Source organism: Haemaphysalis longicornis, unplaced genomic scaffold (assembly GCF_048455015.1).
Source record: "Haemaphysalis longicornis isolate Haplotype H1 unplaced genomic scaffold, Haemaphysalis longicornis Haplotype H1 scaffold_7, whole genome shotgun sequence".
Taxonomy (NCBI): Eukaryota; Metazoa; Arthropoda; class Arachnida; order Ixodida; family Ixodidae; genus Haemaphysalis; species Haemaphysalis longicornis.
Genome location: NW_027526422.1, coordinates 195312730 through 195334797, shown reverse-complemented (window position 1 = coordinate 195334797; position 22068 = coordinate 195312730). Strand labels below are relative to the sequence as shown.

Here is a 22068-nt window from a genome sequence, read left to right as displayed (position 1 = left end):
TGCACAAGTGCTTTGAAAACAAAAGTGCAGCGATTAGCGCGAGCTTATAATGCCTTGTTGAATGGAGCCCCCCACATCACATCTGAACTTCATTGAGAAACTTGAATTCTCGTTCTAAAGAGCTTGGTAACCCAACGCAATCACCCCCACATTGTTCATGAACCATCAACGATCACGGATGTCACGTGGTGGCGAACTTCATTTCAAACTCTTTGTATGTCTCTTTAAACTGAAGGATAGAGTGGTGTGAGACCTCTTTCTCATATCTGTTGACCCATCATTCCGCTCTCGTTCCTTGCTTCTTGTTTTCTCTGCTGCATAAGCATCGCCTCACTCCTTCCCAGTGGAGGAGTCAATGCGTACAGCTCGGAACACTGCTGCTTTTGGAACCGCTCCATTGAGGACTTGCAACAAAGGGCACCCTTCTTCACGATTAATCACTAAGGATGCCTGATGAATAATTTACAAAGCCTTTCTAGCGTTTCTTTCAGTAAGCGGTTCATGGGTTCTATATTTCCTCCTTAGCCCAACTTTTGTTTTTGGGTCTTGTACAAATGCTTTTTGCTCAAGTACCGACAAAATTGCATTGATTTTTCACACTCATTTCCAGACTATTATTGAAAGTTTCTACACTGGTGTTACTTGTCACTTCTGTGCTAAAGGTTATGCTGAAAATATAACAATGTTTGCTATTGTTATCTTTAATTATTATTATTTTATTCTTAAAATATAAAAATGTTTACCATTATTATTTTTATTATTGTTATCTTATTCTTGTGTTTTTTACAAATGCACCATGGCCCCACTTAATTAAGATGGCCGCTCAAGATGCATGTTCTCTTCTTCACAGCAGTGCAGCCGATCTAAGGTCTGCGATTTCTGCTGAGCAGTGCAATAAAAGATAGCGTGAGTTATAGTACATGACAGAATCATCACTAGGTGTTTGAAACACCTAATGAACTAGTTTGACTAGTTAGACACCTAGTCAAACTTCATTCTCAGCTCTTGTTAGCTTTTAATCTTTTTTAGGACTTAATAATTTCTCTTTCTTTTTCTTTGGACTGAACATCTCACAATTCCCATTTATGTATTTCGGGCCAAGTGCCAGTGCTTGAGTTTTTGCTGTGGCATATTTGTACTGCTGAAGGAATGCCTGATAGAAGTGGCCTCTGTTTTTGTTTTTTTTTTTCCCTATTTGGCTGTTTTTTCTGCCAGCAGAAGAAGACAGCGGGGGAGAGTCGGACCAGGAAGAACCAAGTGCCGGAGTGAGTGTGCCATTTTTGAATCATTGTACTGAGAACTGTTTTTAAGTATCTTAAATTTGAAATGGTTTTTCTTCTCTTCTTTCTTCTGTACCAGAACAGGGTGTGTTTTGTGTTCTTAGTGCAGGAACACTCTCAGGTCACAGAGGAAGGGGGGGGGGGGAAGAGAAAGGGAGGGGAGTGGGGGGGGTGGTGTCGATTGTAGATTTCCAGCGCAGATGCCAGCGGGCGCCTTGTTCTCAGCGCTTTCATTGAAAACAATTTTTCACGCCAAATAGCAGCAGCCATTCCTTGCGTGTTAAGGTCACTCTGTTTGCATTACGGTAATTAAAGTTGCGGGAACTTGGAAAGTTCCACCATCAGTGGGCAGTGTGGCGATAACATTGGGCCGTTGTTTCCCGATTCAGTCCAGCGCTGCTGTTGTGTCGTCTGCCGTATTTGCAACTCGTCAGTTGCACATGTGAGAATCCTTGTACAGCTGGTGGCTTAGTCATTTTTGGGCTAAAATTAGGAAATTCTTTCTGTGTACCAACAAAATAGAGAACAGACCTCAATGCAGTGCTATTCCTTTCCCGTATTGGAAGTTGACAAGCCTGCGCCGGACACGGGTCTGAAAACTGCCCTCGGCATCTAGCGGCGCTCGAGAAAGTAAACGCGAAACCAGGCATCTATTAAAGCGAGCGTCTTGCTCTTTCAAATTCGGCGTGCTGCACATTCCTCGATCCTTCGGGTCCTTCGTCGTTGTCCTCGTTGCGTTGCTAATCCGAACCACGTGACATTTGCGTGGCAGGTCCAGACACAATTTGCGACAACGTGCTCGTTGGCAGCGGCGACGCGCTGTGAGATAATGCCGCAGTAGCGCGTGCCACTGTGCGGTCACTCATTACGCAATCACTTCCTGAGGCGCAGCAGATATTCGCCATGACGGAGAAGGCTGCAGTTCGTGTTGCGCACAAATTTTGCATGAGGGAATACAGTAATCATCAGGCGTGTTTGTTCATGCAAAATTAAGGGTGGACACTGGTCTTGATATCATTTTTGTCACTTTTTAACCTATGTGCTTGAGATTTACACATGAAGTGTATTTTAACATTCCGGACACAAATATGCAGTCAGTTACCGTCTATGGAATGTACGTTCAGAATTGTGCAACATGATATGCAATTTTGTTTCGGGAAATTATTTTGTTATCTATCTATGAGATACTCGAATACCTTTTAACCCTTTATGCTCGAGAAGGACCAGGGAGTGCAACTATACCACAGCAGTAATTTTAGCATCGTTTCTGCAATTGCTGTAAGACTTATGCCATATCATCAGGTCATCGATTACCAATGTTCTCATAAAAAATTCTCCTACCAAAAGGAAATTCTATTTTGTGGTTTTATTGCACTGTTCACAATTCATAAGCTTTCGATTGCAGCAAAAATATTACAAATCTGACCAGCACATCCCAAGATATTGTATCCGACAAGTGACCTCGTGGGAAAAAAATAGGTCCTGACAAAATAAGGCACGAGGTTTGGAAACAGATGGGCGACAGCTTTGTAAATACTTAAGCTACAGCTGTAATATTTTGCTGGTACAATCCTTTGTAAGCTGTAGACCGCAAATAAAATTGAGACAGAAAATTGATTTTTTGGCGAATTTCTGGTTCTCAAGACCAGTGTCCCCCCTCAAAATAAAAAACGCTGGTACGCCTTTCAAAAAGCAAAACAGCGTACTTGTGGTTTTTTTTTTTCTATGCAAGAGCAACTATACCATTTTTTTGTGCGCCTAATGATATTAATTTATTTATTTGTTATACTCTCAAGGCCAAAGGCATTACAGAGGGGAGTGGGGACATCAGTGATGCTACTACTGCGCCAATTGCGCCAAACTGGGCCCAAGTGCTCTGGCTGCTACATCCTGCTACATTTCCTCTAAATTTGGCGATTCTGCGCCCAACCTGCGCCCAAAGGTGTACGCCGACTTTCAGAAACGAAACTAACTACTTGAGTTTCCCCATTGAAAGCGACATCGCGGTGCTCCTGTTTTTTCAGGACGCAATCCGAGCCTAGCCAAAGCAAACTGGCCTTTGTTGCGATAACTAGAGTGAACTAGAATACTTGGGTAGTGGAAAAAGCGGCGGCTGCTCCCCACGGCGCCCTTGAAGCCAAACGTGTTAACTGCCGCGCGTGGCGCTGTTGTGCCCCGCCCGAGGAGATCCCGAAGCGGCGCGCGTTGATCGACGTGCCGCTATGCTGCTGTTCGGTGATTCACGCTGTGTTTTGACGTTTTTTAACCGCTGCACATGGTCTTTTTTGTGTGTAATTACAAGAGGAGCCTTGCAGACACTGCACTGATCCTTAAGTGTTCTTGATTCTGTCATTTATTGGTAATACGGACAGGGGTCTCTAATGCGTGCGACGGTCTCTAATTGCAGAAGGGCCATGGCTCATGCAGTTTGAAAGGATTGTGCAGTATTGTGGGGTGGGACTGCACCCCTAATAAGCTAATAAATTTATGTGATTGCTAGAAACATTTTATATTTGCGATTTGTTTTACCCTGCTTTTATTTGTTGAGTTCCTAACTGTTCATAATTATCTTACGTCTGCAAGACGTAGGCAGTACATTTCATGAACTTGTGCATTTCTAAAGCGCTAATTATTTTATGGTAATGGATAACCAGCGTTCCAATGAACTGTGCACTTTTAAAATGATCGCGCGATAAAGTGTGCCATGTGGTGCTTTTCTTAGAACTATGTACGGTTGCGAATGTTGATGCTTTTCGCGGACTTGAGTGAAGTTTTTAAAATGTATCGTGTGTGGTGCGTGAAAATTAGTGCATTGCAAGGGTCTGGGCCAGGTATAGCACGCATTTTCTCGGGCCCGGGCCAGGCTCGGGCTTCAACAAAAATATTTTGGGACGTGCTTGCCCGAGCGCATGCATGCAGTGTCTTCGTGATGGTTGGTGCCAAAAAGTTTCCGCATTGATCATTTAGCTTAAATGAAAAACAAAAAAATCAAAGTGTGAGGTCACTGCGGCGCCTTTAAAAATATCTTTCGCTGATACTATACTCAAAAAATATTTTCTGTCAGGATATATATATATATATATATATATATATATATATATATATATATATATATATATATATATATATATATATATATATAGCGAATCTGAAAATGGGAAATGAGGGGCTCTGTGAAATAAGACAGAAAATAAGGGTTGGCAGTCAAGAAAACCTTGGAAAGCAAAAGGGAGGTTGTGGTGGGTCATAGAAACAGATGAAGAATTTTTTGAGTCAGAAAGAAAGTGGTGAAAAAATGCCCGCTGGGTGGGATCCGAACTCACGACCTCCAGAATACCGGTCTGGTGCGAAAGTACCAGGCCGGTATTCTGGAGGTCGTGAGTTCGGATCCCACCCAGCGGGCATTTTTTCACCACTTTCTTTCTGACTCAAAAAATTCTTCATCTGTTTCTATGACCCACCACAACCTCGAGCTTTCCGAGGTTTTCTTGACTGCCAACCCTTATTTTCTATATATATACGTATATATATACGTATATACATATATATATATATATATATATATCTGTGTGTGTGTGTGTGTGTGTGTGTGTGTGTGTGTGTGTGTGTTGTACAAAGCTCGGTCCAAGTTTAAGAAAATTAAATGCGTAGCTCGCTCTAGGTTGAAAAGGGCGATTTTTTTCGGGCTCATACTCTGTCGGACGCGGGCTGATATTTAGAAACAGTCTGGCGGTCTCAGGCTTATTTAAATTTGTGTGTGTGTGTGAGTGTGTGTGTGTGTGTGTGTGTGTGCAGGGAGACTTTCACACACACACGCAGGCACGCACGTACGCGCACGCACGTGCAAACACACATACACGCACGCATGCACGCACGGACGCACGCGCAATAAAATTATGTTTATTAAGTGCGAATGCACTTCTTAATTAAGCGACCCTGAACCTGCATCCACCGGCGATGTCCACGCTCGTGCGAATGCGCCGCTGACATGGCACATACCCACATGGGGGATTGGCCAGGAATCTCCTCGTCTTCCTTGGCAACGGGGGGAGATAAGCGCGCGCTGCCTGGTTGCTGACATGGCACATACCCACGTGGGGGATTGGCCAAGAATCGGGCATGAGAAGGGCTAATGCACCTGCTTAAAGGAGTACTGACACGAAATTTCAAAGCTGAGATCCGCTCTAGCAATCAAGCACAACGACAACACAAATAGGTGTCTGTGAATAAATGCATCTTTCTTTCTTTGTAGTTGTGTGTGTGTGTGATCTCTCTTTCGCGAACATTACCGAACCGCGCAAATTCAACTCATGCATTCGCACTTTCACATTCTTCCCCTCGGGGAAATGTGGGGAGTTTTTTTAATTAATAAAATGATCACGCAATAAAATTATGCCGTGTGACTTGGTGCTTTTCCGAGAATTGCGGTTGCGAATCCTGTATTTGCCCTCTTATCGTTGACTTAACTAACGTTTTAAGACATCTGTCATGTGCGCTGCTTGGGTCAAGAAAAAAAGAAAACGGGAAACGTTTGCGTACGCACGACGCAGTTTGCTCGGTATGCAGATCTTGATAGAAAAATCAGCAAGAAAATAAAGAAAAAAATCAGAAGTGACGTATGCTGGCCTGCCTAAAGCACGCCACTCTTTCCTCAGTTGACACAATACGATAGCGAAATCATCAAACAACGAAGAAAAAAATATCGGCATGATAACGAGCTCGATCGCTAAAGCACGGCGCGGTCTGCTCGGTTGGCTAAATGGGATGAAGAAATGAGCAAACAGTAAATACACGACGTAGCTACCTTTCCCATAAAAACCCTGGTACATTAATAGCATTATCAACGGTTTTTACACGAAGAAAGAACTGTAGCCCCTCGGAGACTGCCCCAACGCACGCCTACCCGCCGCTACCCGAGGCGAAGAAGCACTCGGGCGGGGCACGCGAGCGCCACGTTGACACGAAGTGCCTCACTCGGCGGCGGCCGCTTTTTCCACTACCCAAGTATTCTAGTTCACTCTACGATAACGGCGATGATGCGCTTTGCGGCTGGCGCCTCGTAGACGTTGTGAAATCTCCCCCCTACCCGAGACTGTTTTCTCTATGCTGTTAATTCCGTGCAGTGCGCTTCGCGCCCATTGGACTCGCGAGACCGGCTGCTGCCGTCGCGACCGTCCGCCTCGCGGTCTTCGGGCCGCGATATGCGTCGTGATATGCGTGCCGTACTCGTAAAATTCGGCAACTACTTGAGGCGTCGCGAAATTGCCGTACTCGCTCGCCAATGCGCCCTGACAGCGTACGCGTCGACCAGGTGTCTGCGGAGTTGTGCTGGAAGGAAAGTAGGCAAGAGATGAGGATGCAGGAGTTGTAGTTACAGTGGAATCTGGATGATACGAATTTCTGATAAGTCCCGGCGAAATCGCACCGTTTGGAATGGAAAAAAAAAAAAAAATTGGCTCTTACGAACGGACCTGCGGTGCCCGGCGGATGATACGGAGTCGAGGAGGCGCCCGGCTGCCGAGCAAGCAAGCTACGGCGACGTACGGGCTCTCTGCCCTCTTTGTCGCTCTTTATCCAGGAACAGGCAAGCTGTTTTCTGCTCGGGAAAACGCGCCGCTCTCACAGGCACGCTGACACCGCTGCGAAACCGCCCGCACGCTGTGCGGGGCGCGGCCGGCCGCGGCGGCGGATTCGGTCGCGAAGTGGTGTGGGACGCTCAAGAGACCGCTTCTAAACGCTCTTTAAAATGCCGCTCAAAGCATACACGAAGAATAATGTGAGCGAAAATGGTGCTATAAAACATCATCCGCGCCGCTAGTGAAAGCGCCCATGAAATATCTGTCAGGGTGCTAAGCCTAAACATCTCCGGCGGAGCCAGCCGGTTGTCTCGAACGCTTTGTAACTGCCGCCATGAGGCGCACGCCTTCCCATTGGCGCAACTTATCAGGCTCCTCCCACTGCCACGCGTGTCGCGCGTTATTCCGAATCGCCGACGCGGGCGTGAAAATATGGCGCGCACCGCCGACGCGCACGAATCGCGCGCAAAAACGCTCCTGTATGAGTGAGCTTGAGCACCGCGAGTGAGGAGACGAAAGTCCAGAAAGGACCGCTCGGCGACATGGAAGTTAAAAAAAATCAGAAAAACGTCACAGATTTTGTCACGCGGAAATAAAAAAAAGAAATAATCGAAAACTTGTTTTATTGCTTAATTTTTTGGTCTGTGTTATTCACATGAATTTCAGATGATACGAATATTTTTCGCGGTGCTGCGAGATTCGTATCATCGAGATTTTACTGTAAACAGATGAGAATTTGCAAAGTGCAAGGGGGAGAAAATAGTATGCAAGGGCAGGAAACGATTACATAGTTCGGGCCGCGCGCCGGCCGGTGAGCGAGTACGCCAATTTCATGACGCCTGACGCTGTGTGCGAGCTTAACGAGTACGGCACGCATATGACGACGCCCGTCTTAGATTTCACGTAGAGTTCATAGAGGCATAGAATTCACATACGTGGAAATTGAAGGTGAAATGCGCGCATGTGGCCTTGCAGGGAATTAACATAGTCCCGGTGTAGGAAGGGCTACTTTGTCATTAGCGGAGGCGTTTTGGTTGCTTGCGGCAAACGTGTCGTGAAGGGGCAAAATTCAGCCTGGTGCTACATGTTGGTTGCCAGAAATGGGTGCCCGCTGCCTTTGTAAACAATAGCGCTGCTATCGGTAGCTTGTAATTTTAGACCCTTACGATGGCAGCACTGACGCTGCTAAATAGTGATGCATGTGCAACACGGGGAAGCGCGCGATGTTCAATTATGCAGTGAAAGCCGTGGCACTACTGATGTCATTGGTCCATGCTCCCACGGTAGCCTTCCAATTGTGCTCGATTTTACATATTGTGACGAACAATTTTTAGTTTGTTCATAGTCAATCTTCTATTGTGTAAAAATGAGAGCTTGTTTTTTAAATTTTTGTTGTGCAGGCCACTGCACAAAGTCCAATGCAGACATTCTTCAGCAGACTGATGAAAATGGGGACAAAATTCCATGTGCAGGGTTCTTTTAATTTTTTATATTCTTTGAAGGGAGCGCTTTTAGCGATTATCTATCGTGAATGCAATACGTGTCTTAAAATTGCTTCTATCAACACCTGCTCCGAAAGCTGGTTTTGCTGCTCCAAAACGCATTTTTGCCTGCTCCAAAAGCTGCTCCAAAGCGGCCTAAGCCGGTAGCATCACTGGGACATGTACGGGGAGCGAATACAACAATAAAAATGCAAAAAAGGGCTGCAGCAGCGGAAATTGTACAGGTGTAGATAACATCTTGTGGAGGAAGCAGAGTTGAAATTGGGTAAGAAGTTAGTGTCTCATTGAGCGGGCTTCATTATTCAAGAAACAAGTTGTCAGAGTTGCATGCCCCTTTAAATCAAAAAAAGAAATTCCAGAGGAATTTCACCTTTGAAGAAACAAGCAAGAATATAGTGTGTGATGAAAGGTCAAAGCTGTATCCATACCCTTGAAGGGGCCATGCAGACAAAACACAAGTTTGGTTCATTTGAAAGAATGCCCCGTTAGAATCATACTGACCCCACTTTTAATGCAAACTTTGCTCAAATAAGCGATGTAATTAGAAAAAAGAGAATGGCCATGGTGACCCACTAGCTCATTTCCCGCAACAGAGCCTATGATGTCATATGTGCCCAGCTGTGCGATTGGCTGAGGCCAGCAAAAGCAAATGCAAGTTAGACAGGGCTTATAAGCTTGCCGAACGAGCTACTATCTGCACTTACATTAGGGCACATTCTTGTTATGGCAGTAAGAATGGTGGTATAAACAATAAAAGTTACGAAAGTAGACGTAAGCATAGAAGTGCCGATGTGCACTGCTGCTGGTACTGCGCGCACTATGCTTGTTTTAGCTGCACAGCACTGTGTCGCTTTGGGCTTGTCTCAGACGACACTGGCCGATTGGCGCAACCGACGGTGCCTTGCGTGACCATGTTTGTCGAGCGGACACAATGTTTCACGAAACGATTACTTCCTACCGTAACAAAAACAAACCAGGTGCAAATCTGTCAAAAACAAAGCAATGAAGCGACAACGGTTTGCAGCTGAGTATGGTAGCGCCATCTAGGACGACTGACGGTAAGCAAGGCTGCACAGCCCAATGACACACTGGCAGGCATCACCAATGGCAGACATCACCAAGACACACGATTTGGCTGGAGAATCAAAATTTTAACCTGAATTATTAATTTCTCAGTGAACATGGCACCGTTGGCTTCCGGACAAGCGCTGGGGGCACTGTAAAACATGTAATCTTTCTAATAAAACAAATTTGTATTTTGTCTGCACGGCCCCTATAATGTGTATTCCCGCCAGAACCACAGAGCAGCCGATTTGGTTTTGAAAAAATGTTTCATACCAGCTTAGCTCTGCTGCTTTGTTGTTCTCAAAACCACCAACGTGACATGTTGAGGGTTTGTTTTAGTCACAGTTGTTGGGAAGACTTATTTCCTTGTTCATTTTACTAAGAATATTGGATCTTTCAATACAAGAACGTAAAATGAGGAATTGTGCCCTGTTCAATAATCTCACTCGCGTTAATGGGATACGTAAATATTTAAAGGGGCCTTGACGACAAAATGCAACACATTTGCAACCCGGTCACAAATGCAACCCAGTCACATTTTTTGGCGGTGGCTTAGATGGGTGGCCACCAATCGCCCAAACGAGATTCCGCGACGTTGTAAAGAAAAAGCCGGAAAGTAGCTGGAGAGCCACCACTGTTTCATTTGTTTTTCCTTAATCTCCAGCGTGGTTTGAAATTCACGATAAAATTGGTCTGATTGTTTTCGGGACAAAGCAGTCTTCTTAAAAACGACGAACTGGACTTGTGTTTTGTCTTCACGGCTCAAGGCCTCTTTACTCACCCTGTCGAGATGAGATTTGCATCATGGTCAAGTGAGGCATTGAAACGCTCGTTTGATTCCAGAAACGGCACCGGCGGTTGGAGCGGGGTGGCAGCAGCAGCGGTGCCTCGTCCAGCCTGGTGGCCAAGTGCATCCAGAAGCACCCGCTCACTGTGGTGCTCACCCTGCAGCACAAGGGTGAGCCGTGAATCACCCCCCCCCTCACCCACTCATCCCGCTGGTATTTGTGCCTGGCGAGCAAAAAGTGGGCTGGGGGAGGCCTTCGTGGTTTTGTGCCATCCAATCCAGCTGTGCAATTCTGCCACATTTGTGGAACTTTATGACATAAGTGGCGAGGCAGTGGAAGTGGTAAGCGAATATATCTACTTAGGCCAAGTAGTGATCCCGCATCCCAAACATGAGGCAGAGATAATTGGAACGCTATGAATGGGATGGAGTGCATTCGGCAGGCATTCTGAGATTGCAGCCTACCATTGTCTCTGAAGAAGAAAGTGTACGACAGCTGCATCTTACCAGTACTCACCTACGGGGCAGAAACTTGGACGCTCACTAAGAGGGTTCAACTTAAATTGAGAACGACTCAGCGGGCAATGGAGCGGAAAATGATAGGTGTAACATTAAGGGACAAGAAGAGAGCGGAGTGGGTCAGGGAGCAAACTGGTGTTAAAGACATATTAGTAGAAATTAAGAAGAAGAAATGGACGTGGGCAGGGCATGTAATGCGAAGAGAAGATAACCGCTGGTCATTAAGGGTAACAGAGTGGATCCCTAGAGAAGGCAAGCGTTGCAGGGGGCGGCAGAAAGTTAGATGGGCAGATGAGATCAAGAAGTTTGTGGGCATAAATTGGTCGCAGTTAGCACAGGACCAGGATAGCTGGAGATCTGTGGGAGAGGCCTTTGCCCTGCAGTTGGCGTAGATTGGCTGGTGATGATGATGATGTTGTAAAGTTAAATGTCGGTTATAGGCGGGCGGTATTGAGATGCACTAAGTCGATGCTGTGTGAATGAGATTTAACAGTTGCTTGCCTCGCGTGATGAGCATACCCCAAATCTACCTTGGTTTTACCATCAAGAAGTGTCAGTAAGGAAGTTACAATATTTGTTCTCACATAAATGTAACTCTTTTCTCATGCACCTGAGGAGTTGACACACAATCGAGGCATGTTAATTGCATGAAGTGAGTCATTTCCTGCTGTTTGTTTTTGTTTTTGTCTGTGTAATATCAACCTCAGCAGCCGTACTTCAAATGGTGGCACCAACTGTAGTGACAGTCCTCAGAAACATGATGACGATAACATTGCCACTAAACAAGGTCGTGCGAGTTCCACAGAGAGTGCCCAGTTGCAAACATCCTTACGCAGTGCACTCCACTGGGGTAAACGTGTCAAAAAAGGGAGCGTATTTGACCAAGCCAAAAGTGTGACTACCTGTTAAAATCTGGCTGAAATAAGAAGCAAAGTCCTCTTCTGCGTCAGTTAATCTTTGTCACTAATGTAGCTTTGCCATTCAAAGGCCATGTGCTGCTGTGTCTTCTAAAGCCAGGTGGAAATGATTGGAGCAGTTTTCTTTTTTTTAACAAGGTTTCAGCTGTCATCAAGACCACATGCTGCAGGCATTCCAGAAAGGTTAACTTGTGGCTGCATCGCTCCAGTAGAAATTATAAGTATGCGTTGATTCTACAGGAGTTTAAAAAATTTTCAGTTCTAGCTAGCGCTGTGTCTGTGTACTTAAAGTAAGCACTGAAACTGTAGGATGCAGCTAAATATCATGACTACTGTGTGCTCTGGATGAATATATCATTGGGCAAATCAACTGACATTTTCACTAGCCTGTTGAAATATTAACACTCATTTCGGTATGTCCGCTTGTTAAAATGTTACAGCCCGGTTTCTTTCTTTCTTTCTTTTAATCTAAACTGTTTGAGAGAGAAAAAAAAAACATGCAAGTAGTAGACTAGCAGACTTTTGGGGGGAAAAAACAGTGCATACAATACGCCACAGCTTCAGTGATGGCAGAACACATCGCCTTGGGATGTGCACTAGGGGATTTTTGAACACTGCAGCAGTTGTTGTTAGAGCTAAATGAACGTCGAATCGGACGTAAGTTGCGAGCTGAGCTTTATGAGATGTTTTTGAGTGTCCTTGTGTGCTTTTGCGGGGACATTAGATGTGAGCTTTTAACAATGTAAAAGCTGCATGAAGGTTTCCAAGTGCCTTGCAATGTTTTTCTGTGTTCTTTAAATGGTTGATGCCCAAGGTATCTGCGGAACCTCTGATAAACTTTGGCTGAGTGTTGGGCATTGACAGCTGTTGGACTGTGCAGTGAGCTTTTCAAGGATTCACACATTGCTGCGAGCAAACTGTCATTATTTGTAGAAGGGCAAGGGGATTAGCATCTGTATTGACCACATCTTTTTAGAATCGCGCGACACGATTTTTTGCCCCCTCGAATTTTGTGACTGACCATATCGTAAACGGCATATATACTTTGCTGCCATTCAGTGGTGTTGGCTGTCATCGCTGATTTGTCTGCGGGGTCTTCGCAGTTAAATTGGAGCCACCATTAACTAACAAGAAAAAGGGAATTGAGCCACACAAGGGCTGTTAACTCAGCAGTGAAGTTGGCACTGTTGTCTTGACAAAGATGTTTTTTTTTGGTATCGGGCATTGATTCATCCTTCGCAACCATAGGCAGTTTGAGAGCTTCTTAGTTCACGGTTGAACGTCAGAATTTATTTTTTGTTTGTTTGTTTTTGTGGGGGAGGGGAATTGTGTGGTGCAGAGTTTAAAAGGATAAGGGTCTTCTTACGCGAGGGCTGACAGAGAGTTGTTAGTGTGTTGGAACATACGTGAGCATAAGGGGGGCAGACTGGTCGTAGAGCTATTTTTTTATTTACGAATGAAACTGAACAGCATTATGGAGTTTTATGCGCTAATTTCAAATCTGAAATTAGATTTTTTTTGTCGGTTGATTATTTTGTTTAGGTAATATATGATTAATTGTCATTATTACAAAGTTACAATTGCAAAATAACCACTCCATGCAGAATGGCAATTACCACGCGGCTCGGCAGACAAATGACTAAAGAATACAACGTTGGAAGAACTGTCTTGATTTAGTTATTTTTGTCCTTTTACAACACACTGAACTTCGCTTCTCCCGTGCTCTGCCTGAAATGACTGACAGGTGGTGTCAATCGAACACAGTAACTTTCCAAAGCCTCCACTAGAAAAATTTGTTTATTCTCCACACATTTAGCTATCATAATAAAAAAAATTACATTCGTGCCTACTCTGGGTGCCGAGATATTCGTTGCAAAACAGGTAGCTTCGTGTTGCAAGAAAAGTGCCGTTTTACCATCAATTATGCACAAACTGAGCTGTAGAGTACACTTTGAAGTGATATTTACAATAGAATACCCTGCCTTTTGATGAGGAAATTTGCAGACTGATGGAAAAATGGTCGTGGATGCCGAAAATGTCATTTTCCAGTAAACACAATTTTCGGACCGTTTTTCGGCCTCAAAGAACCATGTGCGCCCTTAACGAAAGTAAACTTCTCGTATGCGTCTGTGCCTTGCAGGGTACAAGCTGCAGATTACCTTCACCTACATCATCCCCCTGCACATTGTGACGGTCGTGGCCAGTGTCGCCGAGCCCCATGGTGTCTCCAGCGGCGTGTCTGCCTGGTAGGTGCTGCACCGTCAAGTGAACAGGTTTCTTTTTCAGCATAGCAAGCATAACCATTTCCCTAGCATGCCGACACGGTGGGGATCACGCAAGACGGATAATATTAAATTGCCCCGTCTTGTTTGTGACGCGGCTATTGTGCGCACCATATTTGCTTCTGTTTGCACCTTTCTGACGTAGGGAGAGCTCTCAAAATGTTAAGTCCTGGTGAAGGGTGATGCATTTTCTTTGAAGGTCCTGGTGGGCACGAGTTCGATCCTGGCTGCAGTGACTGCTTTTCAGGTGAAGGCAGAAAGCTAGGACACCCGTGTGCCAAGATTTCTGCGTGCGTTAAAGATCCCCAATTAGATAAAATTAATCCAGAGCCCCCCATTACGGCACGCCTTCTAGCCCCAGGCGTAGCTTCGGAGCGCTAAACCCCAAAGTTTGAGTTTGAAAGCCCTAGTATTTAGAACCTCGCTTTAAGGGGGGACATGTCTCTTAAGACAGCTTCCTTTAATTTTGCAAGAAAACTCTGCGAAACTTGCCAGTCTTTCTGCTTTTCTCCCGACGGATTTCAAACATGTCATTATTTTTTGAGTCAGTCAATTAGTTCCGAAGGGAATTACAGGTAATTAGCCATTTTTGGACGAACAGTAGACAAAGCAGTGTTGGTCATGGAACTGTAATCTTCATATTTCTTGATGCTATGAACAATAATGAATGCAAAGAGAATCGGTTTTTTGATGCATCGCTTGGATTTAATATGACAGCTCATTAAAATTTAGTGTCTGAAATTGGCCTTCAAAATGGTTCGTTGCCACAGAAGCCACCAAAGTTTTTTACAGGCATGAGTGAGGCAAGCTCCAAATACGGGGAAAAGCGCATGGCATTTGAGCGTCTGCGGTGACGCGGAGGGCGTTCATCCACTGCGTAGGCCTCGGCTAGTGATTGCTACGATTCCGAGCCATCCTGGGAGGCATATCTTAGGCATTTTACAGCCAACAGCATGGCAGAAGCATGGTACAACGATTACTGAGATATCTAGAATGCCCATCTAACGATGTCGTCGGATGTCAAGCATGTTGTTTTACTGAACTGAAACCGAAACTTGCTTGAATGCTAACCTTGGACATCGTCCAGTCACGGTGCACCTCCTCCCAACGTCACAGCGTTTAGTTGGTGCGGCAGCCGCAGACCTTGCATAATAGTTTTTCTTCTTTCGGGCTTTATAAAATAATTACCGACTGATCAACCAGATAAACGGTGAAAAGTGGGTTAATTTGAGCCAGTCTACGCAGTGCAAGCAAAAACGGGAGCTTGACAAATTCACTTCAGTGTCCCTTTAAGAGCCGTGTGTCCCCCATTAAAATTAGAGCTTTGGGGTGTGTTGCAAATAAAACTTTTTTGGTGCACTAAATAATCTGTGTGGTTTTTCCCTGTGCGATTTTGATGTGTTGAACATGAATTGGGCTTTCTTTATTTATTTATTATTATTTTTTTTTTCATTTTGTAACTTACCCCTTAATTTGTTGGCATAATTCACCTCTGACTGGCCAAGGTGTCATGGCCCCTTAACCCAGACACACCAAGGACGGAATGTTTTTTGCGGGGTGGACTCCAGTGAATGGAACTGGTATGTGTGTAGGTGCTTGCTGCAGTGTATGTATTTGTTTTTTATTATTTCTTGTTATAGTTGGTATGGGGATGTTTTTCGGTGTCTGTTCCTACCAAAGGAGCATGAATATTTGAAAATTGAAATCCTTCACGAATGGTGTTTCCTGTTTAATTTGTAGCACACTTTTAATGCTTGAAGTATTGGAATTATTAGCATATTCAGAACTTATGAGCAATAAAGGAAATAAAAGTTACGTTTGCAGACATCTTTTTGAGCACAGCGTGCTCACTTAAGTTGGCTTTTTTTTTTCTTTTTGCACTTCACCGCTGCAATGTGGAAAAGGCATAAAATGTGATTTAACAAAACTTATTGCAGAGTGAGTTGGTTCATAATTAAAGGGAAAAAAATGTGGCGCTGAGCAGACGTGGAAGAAGAAGACAAGATATATGACAGATAGAGGTGGCAATTTTCATTTTTTTATACAAAGGAAACTGCGCTAATGTATAAATGGCTTATCAGGAAAAATAAAACCAAGGTGTAATAATCAAACTAACCTGTGTATAAGGTGATGACAGTTGTTTCGCCAGGTTTCCTGGATTGTCAGGGAGACACCCGAATTTCGATGGTTTTGTACGATTGTACGACCGAAACAAAAAAAGGCTTAGCAACTGACCAGTAGTGTAGCTTGTTAGTAGTTTGGACGGAATAGTGCAGTTCCTGCTCTGGTGTTACTAAATAAAAATGCATGTAAATTTGTTTATTCTGTCATGTTTATTCTACTCTTTTTTTCTATTCCCCCCCCCCCGGTCAAACCTCCCTAATGCCATCCTGGCAAACCTGGCAGATATGTGATAGTATAACAGATTACTTGTGTAGGCCAGAAAAGAGCAATTAGGGCAGTTCTAACTTAGCGTGCAACGATTACATGCTGTCTTTTATGAAGGACGTGTTTATGTTGTACTTGTGTGTGCAAGTGATTGTCTCCACCCTGTTACACGTGTTAGTTTGATTATACCTTGGTTTTGTTTTTTCTAATACACCATGTATAAATAAGCATGGGCTCCTTTTCAATAAACATTTGGAAGTTGGCGCCTGTGTCTTCCATATCTTGTCTTCTTCATCCACGTCTTTTTAGCGCCACATTATCTTTCTCTTTAAACATAACATCTGAGCCTTTCGCTAAGAAAACAGGGGCTAACTCTGATATGTGTTAGCTGAAGGGGAACTATGATTGCAAGTAGAACTTGCAAACCAAAATAAAGAAAGGAGGGTCTGGTATCAGTAGGGACGTGAGTTGGGAAAGAAACGTTGCTGCCCATAGACTATGCTTGCAAGAAAGCACCTGAACCCTGTACCACGCCTATTAAGCATGTGTTTTCACTGTATGGGGGCTTTGCAACTGGCCTGGAAGCCTTTCTGCTTTAAAAAAAAAAATAAATCCCCTGGGGCAACTCTCACTTCATGACAGTGTCTGCAAAGTTCGTTTGCTTCTGTTGTTCTTTGAGGTGTAGCGAAAGTCTGGCAATTTTTTTTTGCTCAGCAATGCATTCATCGCATTATGAATTATGTTAGCACCTACGTTAGCATTTTTGATATGGCACATGTCAAATGGTTTCTCTGCCAGGCTTGAGTGCCATATTGCAGAAGAGCGTGCAAAAGAGTGCATAGGAGCATTACGGTGTGATGGGATCACTAATATTATAAGCAGTGCCATTTGACGGAGTCTGCTGGGTTGTCTCAATACCTTGGCACATGTTCACAATAGTGTACAAGTACTCAATAGCACATCTGTACTCAATACACAAAGGTGGCAAATTTAAACCCAACTGGCTCGTAATGCTGAGGGGTGTAGCTAGAATATTTTTTGCTGTTTTTTTTTTAACATGAGAGTGTTTCATGCCGGGATACACCAAGATTTCAGTGACGTCATATCCGTCACGGAAATGACACGAGTACATTTTCGCCGAAGTGACCCGCCAGCAGGACTTAGCTCGCCAAGCACACCCACAAGGCAGCTGCCGAGCTGCAGATTTCGCTGCACATTTCACTTCCGTGTTTTACCGATTCCTATGACAGAGGAATCAGCCACAGTTTTTTCTAATATGAAGCAACCAACAGCAGTTGTCTGCTTGAGTCTAAATGGGCTTTTTTCCTGCCTAAGTAAGGAACGAGGGTTTGAATGCCACAAAACGTGATAGTTAAAACAGCGTGCCTACTGAACTTAGGTAATCGGTGCTGGATGGGACGGTAGCGCGTATCTGTGATTGTTTTCTTGCATTGCAACTGTGTACTCTGTTCATTCTCTCTTTCCCTCCCCTCCCCAGCCCCGTCATGTCGCCGTCGACCATTCTGGACAACCTGTTTGGCAGTGACAATGGGCTCAGCTCTCCGAACCCGGCCAACCACTTCCAGCTCAAGAAGAATGGGTGAGGGAGGGAGCTTTGCTTGCTGTGAAGAAGGCAGGCACGGGTGTTAGTGCTTGAGGGAGCCTGAAATCGTCCTGGGGACCCTTCTGCCATGGTGCCTGTCATGATAAGTTTTAAAGGGGCCATGCAGACAAAATACAAGTTTGTTTTATTTGAAAGATTTCGTGTTTTCTAGTTCCCCCAGTGCTTGTTTGGAAGCCATCGATGCTTTATTTGCTGACAAATTATTCAATTTAAGTCAAAATTTTGGTTCTCCCGCCAAATCATGTGTTTTCGTTACATCTGCAATGACATCATATGTGGTGGGGACCCTGGTTTACTATTAGTCAACCTAGAGCGTGCCACCTTACTGTGGCGGACCGTTTTCTGCCTTTGTTTTTAACCGTATTTGTACCTGGCTTGTTTTTGTTAAAGTAGGAAATAATTGTTTCGTGAAACATGGTGTTCACTCCACAAATATGGTCACATAAGACGCACTTACGTATGGTCATGTATGGTCATGCTTACGCCAGTCGGCCAGCATTGTCTGAGACAACCCCAAAGCACCGCAGTGCTGTGCAGCTAAAACAAGCTTCGTGCGGGCAGTACCAACAGCAGTACGCATCCGTACTTCTATGTTTACGTGTACTTTCGTAACTTCCATGTACCACCATTCTTACTGCTATAAAAATAATGTGCCCTAAATGTAAGCGCAAACAGCTCATTTGGCAAGCTTATAAGCGCTGCTACTTTGCGTTTGCTTTTGCCAGCCTTAGCCAATCACAAAGCTGGCACGTATAACATCATAGGTTCTGTTGCAGGAAATGGGCTAGTGGGTCGCATGGCTGTTCCCTTTTTCCCTAATTATGTAGCTTATTTGAGCGAAATGTGCGTTAAAAGTGGTGTCAGCATGATTCTAATGAGGCAATCTTTCGAATGAACCAAACTTTTGCTTTGTCTCTATGGCACCTTTTAAGAGGAGGCAAAGTCTCAGCTTGTTAGAAGCATGGGGAAAGCTGAACAACATTCCAGGAAGAGCACTGAAGAGTTGGGGTGGCGACAAGGCCTGTGCTGGTTTGTTGTAAGACGTACTAATCAAGGCAGATGGGTAACAATATTTACAATGTGTCAGCAGGATTTTGAATTATGGCTAACTTGCCGTTGGTCACAAAAGTAGTATGCTGTACAGCCTGCTTAGAACAAACACTAACAAAATCTTTTTCATGCCGTATATTTCATGCTTTCTCCAAACTAACAGGAAAGAGAAGATGAGGTGAATTTTGTGCTTGGTGCTTTTAGGGTTTAATTAGTAATAGCAGGGAATTCATTTGCAACACTTCCTTCAATTATATTCCAGAGAAAGGCATACCGACTGAATCCGAAGGCCAGTTATGGCCAGCTATAATGTTAACACTGCCTGTATTTACTCAGATCTAATGAGTCCTCGATTATAACGCGTGCCTGACTTTCACAACTGGAAAAAAAGAAACGCAAAGGTTATCTTAGGACTCCTGTTCATGGGCACAGAAATTTCATTTGTTCTCATGGTAGGACAGTTCTCGTCACCCCCGAGTCGCAGCATACTCCATGGCAAACCATCCTTGGGAACGTTTTTTCTGAACTGAAGTCGTGAAAGCTTTGAAATATTTTTTGAAGTTTTAGCAAGAGGCTGTCACGAAGCAGCAATCCTGTGTGGAAGGGGGCACATTGCAGGGTTCCTTGGCACTTAGCGGAACTTAGCAGGGTTCCCTGGGACCAACATGCTTGAGAACCCCTGCCCTAGAGGATGAACCAGAGCAGTAGAATGACGTTGAGGGTGTTGTAGGTGTGTCGGCAGTTAAGGCTGACAGTTGTCTAAGAGCACTTCAACGGTATTGCGAGAACAGGAGCGCTTGCAAATTGAGGTGCTTTACCTACAAAAGTTGCGAAGGAAGCTAATACAATCTGTGGTCCCTAAAATTACTATGAATGACTTCCCTAAGCCATAGTGAGAATTTTCTTGTTGACCTGTCTGAGTACACTTCGCTACTGATTTACAACAAAGTGGTTATGTTCGAGTATGCACAGTATTTAGAATTTTTGGTTACAAGAGGCCTTGGTTACGAGAGACACATTTCCCGGGAACCTCGAGTGTCTCTTGTAACGAGGTTCTCCTGTATGCATGTTTGCTACTCTTTCTCTGTTACATTGTGGCTGAGTGCACGCAAGGTGCTACTTTTCTTATATTTTGTTATATTGTTATTTTGTTATATTTTCACCGCACTGAGCTTCACGGTGTTGGGCTCAAGACCCCGAACTGTGCGTGCCCATTATTGACCCGACAGGCTGGGGGAGTTCAGCTCGGTGGTGAGCGAGACGGGCAAGGCGTACCGGTGGGCCCAGCGGCTGTCGGGCCTGGAGTTCCTGCAGGGCAGCGGGGGGGCCTCCACAGCGGCCCCCGTGGCCCGCCACGAGGTGGGCCGGGCCTTCGTCCAGGAGCTCGTGGGGGCCGTGGGGGCCCGCTTCTCGGCCCGCGTCAGCCTCTACGAGCAGCTCCTCTCCCTCGGTGAGTCGAGCGAGGGAAGGGGGCGAAGGGCTGCTGCTTGTCACTTGTGAGCGGGTTAAGAACGATGTCGTCACTGCTGTGTGAGGGGTCTTGGTTCGTCAAAAATGGGCCTGCTGTCAGCAGGCAAGTGGGCGGACATCCGGGCATTTCACACACGAAGTAGAAGTTTCACACGTGGAGGAGAACTACACTTGTGTTAGTTTTCAGTACATTCATTGCCATCGTAAGGTAATCGAAGCCAACAGCGGCTGCTGTGCTCACTTGAGCAGGCCAGCACTCGCAGGAAGGGTGTTCTGATTCGCAGCTTTTGTTAGGCATAGATCAGTTGCCTGGATGTGCAAATCTTCAAATGGCAATCGTCTACTGTCACTGGCAAGGTGGATGTATTTGTGCAAATGCTGCAACGGAAGGAATACCAAGTAATTTTTGGAGGTGAGAAAGGAGAAATAATAAAAAGAACTTTCTTAGGCTTTTCTCCTGCTCAGTGAATTTTCTAAAGCTGTGAAATTTCTCTCTAAATGTTAAATTTCAGTTAAATTTATCCAAAGCTCTGTAAATTTCTAATACTGAATAATTTGAGGCGCTAAACAGCGGGGACCAAGAGAAACACGTGGACACAGGCAAGGCGCCACTTCCAACTAAACTTCATTAGTGAAAAACCCTAGGTCAACTACACTCGGGTGTCTGCCAACCTGGAAAACAGTGAAAGCCTGGAATTCTCAGTGATTTTTAATATTCTGGAAAAACTCCGGGAAAAGTCATGGAATTTGTGCTTCTATCAAGGAAAATTAGCTGTACTTTACAAAGGAAGTGAAATGCATGGTAATGCTGGCTCAAGTAACTGCGAGTCAAAAGTGGACAGCCCTCCAGAGCCGTCGCTGATGGTGCAGTCTGAAGTCACTGGTTCCGGTGAGAACCAGCTTCATACAGCTTTCGCCCCCCCCCCCCCCCCCCCCCCTTCCTCGTGACCCCCTGTACACTCCCCTTGTGTTCTGGCGTGCTTCCCAGACTCCTGAAAGGCGGAAGGAAACGTTGCGCGCCGCAATAGCTTGTTGTGGTTGCACAAGGGATTCTACAGGGGCAGGGGCAGTAGTAGCTTTCAATCCTATGCTGGAACACCTGGCACCATCTACAGTGGTTTCTAGTTAGTTGACGCACGTTGCGAATCCTATTAAAAACACATTTCTCTTAATTTTCAACTTTAAAATTTTGCAGCTGTGTTCAAAATAGGTTAAGTATGGAATATAGACATTGTACCCCGTTTTAACTGCCAGCCGGCACTATATTCCGCTGTGTAGAAAGACAGAGCATGTTTCGGCTCCGTAGCTTTCGCTGCGCACCAAAAGAACTTTATGTGGAGTCACCATAGCAGGGTGTAGTTAAGGTGTTTCTGATTTACAGTGTGAATCCCAAATAAATTCTTCCCGCTCATCCTATGCAGCGCTTTGATGCTAGAAGTATGGTGGCGCTAAAGGGCACCTAATGTGACGGTGTTTAAAATACAGCTGTCTCTCATCCAAACCAAAATAAACTCGTTGAAGTAGTGAAATACAGCACTGAGGCATTGAGTCCGAGCTGAGAACATGGCAGTATGGTTTTACCTTTTTTTTTTTTTTTTCAATATTATA

The 22068-nt window shown here is 44.8% G+C and overlaps 1 protein-coding gene across 5 annotated transcripts in view; it reads left to right on the top strand.

Moving 5' to 3' along the window:
- Window positions 1-22068, top strand: part of Thoc5 (THO complex subunit 5) — a 72719-nt gene that overhangs the window by 23631 nt on the left and 27020 nt on the right. For 2 of the 5 annotated variants that reach the window (XM_077679499.1, XM_077679497.1), the window contains 6 exons: window positions 1216-1265; window positions 10267-10381; window positions 13787-13892; window positions 15434-15508; window positions 17815-17916; window positions 20220-20440. In XM_077679499.1, coding sequence (XP_077535625.1) covers window positions 1216-1265; window positions 10267-10381; window positions 13787-13892; window positions 15434-15508; window positions 17815-17916; window positions 20220-20440 — 669 coding nt within the window. The remainder of the gene's footprint in view (window positions 1-1215; window positions 1266-10266; window positions 10382-13786; window positions 13893-15433; window positions 15509-17814; window positions 17917-20219; window positions 20441-22068) is intronic. The other 3 variants (XM_077679498.1, XM_077679502.1, XM_077679501.1) reach the window with 3 other exon arrangements.